At 47.0% G+C, this 6,240-nt stretch overlaps 1 protein-coding gene across 1 annotated transcript; it reads left to right on the top strand.

The window, feature by feature from the left end:
• The first annotated feature begins 3,975 nt into the window (after positions 1 to 3,975).
• Positions 3,976 to 5,212, top strand: LOC139056152 (glycerophosphodiester phosphodiesterase 1-like). Its single transcript, XM_070534105.1, has one exon. The coding sequence runs from the start codon at positions 4,090 to 4,092 to the stop codon at positions 5,023 to 5,025; it is 936 nt and encodes a 311-aa protein (XP_070390206.1). The 5' UTR covers positions 3,976 to 4,089; the 3' UTR covers positions 5,026 to 5,212.
• Positions 5,213 to 6,240: the final 1,028 nt, after the last annotated feature.

The following is a 6,240-nucleotide window of genomic DNA, read 5'->3' as shown; positions in this document are numbered from 1 at the left end:
CAATTCATATAGCGATCAAGCAAGCGCGATGCGGCAGCGGAGTCCCCTAGGTAACGTCAAACGTGAGAGGACGCCACTCAAATTTCTATAGCCTGATATCTACATGTACACTTACTTGTAAAGATGCAAATATTTACATTCAGAAAAAAATGGAATTATTACCACGTGCAGATTTGTTCAGTAAAAGCATACGTGCACGTAAGCTGCTGCGAAAAAGATTGACCTCGAAACTCGACTTCACTCAAGCTCAGACTGACGAATGAGATTGAGGGCAACACTGTTGACCTCACTCGCACTATTTCTACCAGCCGGCACACTCACCTCACTTTGTGAGGTTGAGGTCAAATTGAAATCGGTCAACCTCATCAGGTGGGAACCTCGTGAGGTTGGCCACCTTGTGCTCCGTGTGTGACCCGGGACATCAGCTACAAGATCATAAAAGAGACGGGAATAGCATGTATGATTCGATACCGCATGGCCGGTCCACCCCCTTCTTCCAGCCGCAATTCTGTTGTGACCCCAACCTCTTTTTTTAATTGTGTATTTAATTATTTATTTTAACTGCTGACATAGCCTTATCCACTTACGCTAATGAGCCATCCTGTCAATAACAGGACTATTGACTCATTCATTATTTTCTTTCGTTATAATTACAGTGTCTTCGTGTATTTGACATCGCATCTCGGGCACACATTGAGCCATTTTATTCACAGCGAGCCATTTTATCACAGCGACGCCGTCGTTGGCGTCGCCGTGATGTTACATATATAGTCCAAATGCGATAACATCGCGGCCACGCACCGTAGGCTGTAGGTTCGAGCGAAAGCTTGTGAGTCTGAGCGGGGAAGTATGTTAGCTTAATGCGGTGGTGTCTTGTTGCCCTCGCAGAGGAAGCAGGCAGGGAGGGTGCTCACCGTGTTCTGACGCGCAAGGTGAGCATCGAGAAGATGTGCGCGCGCTAGGAGGGTTAGGGCAGGGCCATGTAAGGTCAGGTTAGTGCGCATCGTTTCTACTCAAGCTGCGCCACTTGGGCGCGACCGCGTGCATCCTATCTTGGAGGCAATCTGCGCTGGGTTCGATGGCTAGACGACCGGATATCGCCGAGGGCTTCCTGTGCGCCGTGTTCTCGCGCGCCTAGTTCGCGTTGTACCGAGAGGCGGCTCGAAGGGCGAATTCGCTCACCGTTGCTGCCGCTCTTCATAACGCCAGCGCTCTGACAGCGAGCGCCCGCGATTATCGAGTGAGATGCGTTCCTGTTACCTGTGCGCGCGTGCCAACGTGCTTATTAATTTAGTTGGTAAGCGAATGTTTACAGTAGTTTGTGCAGCTAATAAGACGACTAACCGAATTTCGTATTGCTGTCTAATAATTTGCTATGGCAATCAATCAATCTATCTATCTATCTATCTATCTATCTATCTATCTATCTATCTATCTATCTATCTATCTATCTATCTATCTATCTATCTATCTATCTATCTATCTATCTATCTATCTATCTATCTATCTATCTATCTATCTATCTATCTATCTATCTATCTATCTATCTATCTATCTATCTATCTATCTATCTATGTATCTATCTATCTATCTATCTATCTATCTATCTATCTATCTATCTATCTATCTATCTATCTATCTATCTATCTATCTATCTATCTATCTATCTATCTATCTATCTATCTATCTATCTATCTATCTATCTATCTATCTATCTATCTATCTATCTATCCCACCGTATGTACGCACCTACTTTGTAGAGGTGAAGTAGGAGAAGCACGTCACAATAAGGCGACCCGGTTTCCAAGGAGTAGGTCGCGCCATTTCACTAAGGTAGCAGAAGAAGGACAAGAAGGGTGCCCCAGGGAGCTGTTCTATCTCCTGCACTGTTCAAGCTGTTGATGAGTTCAGTTCCGCTGCGCCAGGATGTGCATCTGTGTGTGTATGCAGGCAACATAGCATTTTTCGCGGGAGCGAGAGACATCAATTCCCTTAGCCTGTCCTTGCAAGCACGCCTCTGCACTCTAGTGGCGTGGCTTCACAATCTTCATCTGTCACTTAATGTAGACAAAAGTGCTGTCTTTGTTTTTCCGCTTTCCGCGCCGATACAGTTATCATTAATATATTTTAGGAGACCCATTCCTCAGGTAGAGTTGCTTAAGTACCTGGGTGTCACATATGAAGGAAAACTTAATTGGTGTCCTCACGTAGAAAATATTTCAACTAAACGGACACGAACCGTAGGTCTACAACGTAGAATCAGTAACCGGCGTTCTGGTATGGGAAGTGACACACTAATTATGACCTACCGCATGTATGGACGAGCGATTCAAGAACTTCGCTGTGCTTTGTTTTCCGGAAGTGCAAAATATAAAATAAGACCACTTGTTCTTTTAGAGACTGAAGCTCTTCGCCTATGTTTAGGTTTTTCGTTTTCGATAATGGGTTATATCAGGAAGCGCGCCCGCCTCTTCTTCACAAGACATTTCGCATGCGTACGGTTGAAACGTAGTTAAGAACTCATGAATCTCCTCTACGACGCACACAATATGCAGTTATTAGAGAACCAAATTCATTTTTTGAGGACGCGTGGCCCCGGTATCATGCCCCACAGGTTGTATTTGTGCAGTCACAATTAGCACCTTTAAATGTTCGTATTGGGGAAATAGTTCCGTTTGATAGGCCCACGTTGTCGTTCAACATCGAATTTGTCGACACTTTTCCCATTAAAAGAAAATTGCTGCTCCCCGACATAATGGAATGGCCTTTTGCAAGACTATTTTGCCCATTTCCCAATAAATCTGATAGCGACTGACGATTCCTCGTGTGAAGGGAAGGCAGGCATGGGAATGCACTATCCCTCGATGGCACTATCCCTCGATTGGTCTTTTTCACTTCACCTGCCAGATTTTACATAAATTTTTTCAGGTCAAACTTCGAGCGATAGTTCATGCTTTTTGAAAGTTGTTCCTTTATGCAACAAGAGTTGTTATCGTCACAGATTCTCTTCCTGTATGGAACGCACTTAACGCGTTTACAAATTCGACAGCTTTGGACACGTTTTATACATTAGCTCCGCCTTACTGAAGTGTAGACCATTTAATATGGGTATCAGGCCACCGAGACATTCTTCTTAATGAAGTAGCCCAGTCCGTAGCACTAGCTTCTTTAAATGGTGCCGTGATATCTGTGCTGCCGGGAACTGTGCATATCAATGCAGTTAAATGTAGGCAGTTTTGAAGACAGAAAAAGCCTCTCATCAGAAACATCTGCAGACTCGATGCATCCAAATTATTCTTCGAACCCACATTGGTGTCCTAACCGACAATTCTAAATATCATTTACAAGGCTTCGCTGCCGTATTCCACCAGTTCCTTCTCTACTGGCACAGATGCGGCCCGGGGGTATCGATCGTTTATGCTAACTCTGCAATGAGCCGGATTGCACTGATCATTCTTTACTATGGTGTCGGCAGTTTTCTGCTATACGAAAACGATGTTTGTAAATTACGCTTCGAAATCTAGGTATGCCTTTATGCAGTACAGTTATACTTTCACTTGGAGCAATGGTATTAGGATACAGCCACAAGAACGTTTGCTGAGCTATTTATAGTTTCCTCTGTGACATAAAAATATTGATTGATTGATTTCTCTTTCAATAAAACATCAATTTACAAAATTAAAATAGCAATAACACAGATTCACAGCTTTAATATCATTAAATACCTATTCAAGATTTAACTTACAAATTCTTTGCGCATACCTTCATTTTCCGTATTTTTATTATTCAGATCATGTTAATATTCCTATCTCCGCAAGGCTGACTTACTTACTGTACACTATTTAATTTCATTTAATTTCGATTTTTTTCTCATCCTCGATTATTGATTTTGAAATCATTTTACCACCCGGTTCGTGTCCTATACCCCACAGTGGGTTTGTGCCATTGAATAAGGCACCGTCATCATCATCAACATCTACGATCTACGCGTTTTAATCGCGCAGCCGGCGTCCAGCAGCGGTCGACGAGCGTCGTCGCCTTCGCATTCAGACCTCCTCCTCCGGTGTCTTTGTCCTGCGACAGTACCCCATGGTTTCTCTGTGCCTGGTCACAATCGCCGTCACTCTCTCTTACTGTGTGGTTCAGTGGCTTTCCATACCACGGGTCGACGATGGCCTGGCGACGGAAGTGGTCCTCGGAGTAAAACACGACGACGGCACAGAGCTGCCGCCCATCTTCGGACACCGGGGCGGCGGCCTCGACGCGCCCGAAAACACCTTGGCCGCGTTCCGCGAGGCCAAGAACAACCACGCCTCCGGAATCAAGTTCGAGTTGTCCTTCACGTGGGACAACGTCGCCGTCATCTTCCACGACCAGACCCTCGAGCGGACCACCGACGGCAGGGGCCCGGTGGCGGACGTCCGATTCGACGAGCTCCGCCAACTGGACGCCGCGTGCAAACACCCGTTCGCGCAGCGCTTCAAGGGCGAGCGCGTACCCACGCTCGAAGAAGGCGTCGACGAGTGCCTCCGTCTCGGCATGCGGCTCATCATAGAGGTCAAAGAACACGACTGTCGCGCCGTCGAAGTGCTCGACCAGCTGTTCCGCGAGAGACCCGTGCTGTACGGCCGGGCGCTGGTCGCCTCCTCCTACCCTAACTTCGTGTACGCACTGAGGCTCAAGAATCCGGACATCGTGACGGCGCTGACTTGGAGGCCCGGCATTCTGGCCTACGAGGACACGGAGAACACGCTGCCTCGCTTCGAGTCACGCGCGGTTCACCTGATTGCCACGGCCGCCGACTGGCTCCTCGAGAAGGCCCTGCACGTCGGCCTGCTGACTCACGTGACCGGCGTGTCCGCCGTCCTGATTAGCGCGAACGTACTGAGCGTCAACTACGTGAACGCCTGGCGCAACCGGGGTGTGCACGTGATCGCCTGGACTCCCAACCATCCGGCCGAGAAGCAATTTCTTCGTAGTTCGCTCCGGGTCCCCATAATCACCGATACCGTGAGCCGAGACTAAATACCAAGCTCGCTGGCCATGCTTTCGTGCCTGAACCGCAGGCACAAAGGCGCCCTTTTCGAAAAGTGCTAGCCTTCGGCACGCGCAGACGTGCAGCTTTGCGTCGTTCATAGGGCTTCGTTCGCAACCGCAAGAATGCTGCGCCCGTACCATGAATGATAAACAAAATTGAATCTTGTGAAAAATATAAATCACTCTTTTTAAACACTTAACCTTTGTATGTAGCAGGGTGTCTACCAAGTTGACATTTCCAAATTCCCCGAGTTTTCCAGGTTTTCCCTGAGTGCCTTTGCGAAATTCCCTGAGTGATGCAGAACTATGTTTTATGTCAAGACGGGCTGGAACCATGTCGCCCGATGCTCTCACTCTTTCGTAAGCATAAGAATTTTTTTTTAAAAGAACCGACTTAATCCAATTTGAAGTAGTAGCTTAGCGCAAATAAAACCACGGACACAAGGAAGACAGACAAGGGCAAGCGCTACTCACAACTGTTTAATGGAAGGAAGGATAGTGCATATATATGTATATCCTCTAGTCACGCATGCGCCTACCAAGCAGAAGAGAAGCCGGTACATGCACATCAAAGGCGGTTGCGCTAGAAGTTAAATTCGGCATCCAGTAATGTGGTGGAAGGCTCACTCACACATCTATCTCTATTCTTCTTGATACAAAAGAAGGCCTCAAGAGCGAGCCTGGAAGACGCGTTGCCGCTCCTGCCAAGAATAGTTGTCGCAGAAAATCGAGCGTCGCAACCACACGCGGTAACATGAGCCACTAAGTATGCGCCCTTATCCTCTTTTTTCTTTAGTTTTTGCACATGTTCCCTTAAACGGTAATTCACACAACGCTCAGTTTGACCAATGTAGAGCTGCCCACAAGGGTGCAAGGGAATTGCATAAACAACCCCTCTGGAGCACTCAACAAAGGGCTTCTCATGCCTCGTGCGGCAGCCCCGCCTGCTCTTACAGCAAACTCGAGAACACAGCTTCGAAAGCTTGTTGGGCGCAGAGAAACTTCCAGGCTCGCTCTTGAGGCCTTCTTTATCAAGAAGAATAGAGATAGATGTGTGAGTGAGCCTTCCATCACATTACTGGATGCCGAATTTAACTTCTTGCGCAACCGCCTTTGATGTGCATGTACCGGCTTCTCTTCTGCTTGGTAGGCGCATGCGTGACAAGAGGATATATATATATATATATATATATATATATATAT

This window comes from Dermacentor albipictus, chromosome 1, assembly GCF_038994185.2.
Source record: "Dermacentor albipictus isolate Rhodes 1998 colony chromosome 1, USDA_Dalb.pri_finalv2, whole genome shotgun sequence".
NCBI classification, from domain to species: Eukaryota; Metazoa; Arthropoda; class Arachnida; order Ixodida; family Ixodidae; genus Dermacentor; species Dermacentor albipictus.
The sequence above is the reverse complement of the archived record's forward strand: the minus strand, read 5'-3'. Positions and strand labels throughout refer to the sequence as shown.

Coding starts and splice junctions, on each gene's coding strand:
- LOC139056152 (XM_070534105.1), top strand. CDS start 4,090: ATGGTTTCTCTGTGCCTGGTCACAATCGCCGTCACTCTCTCTTACTGT.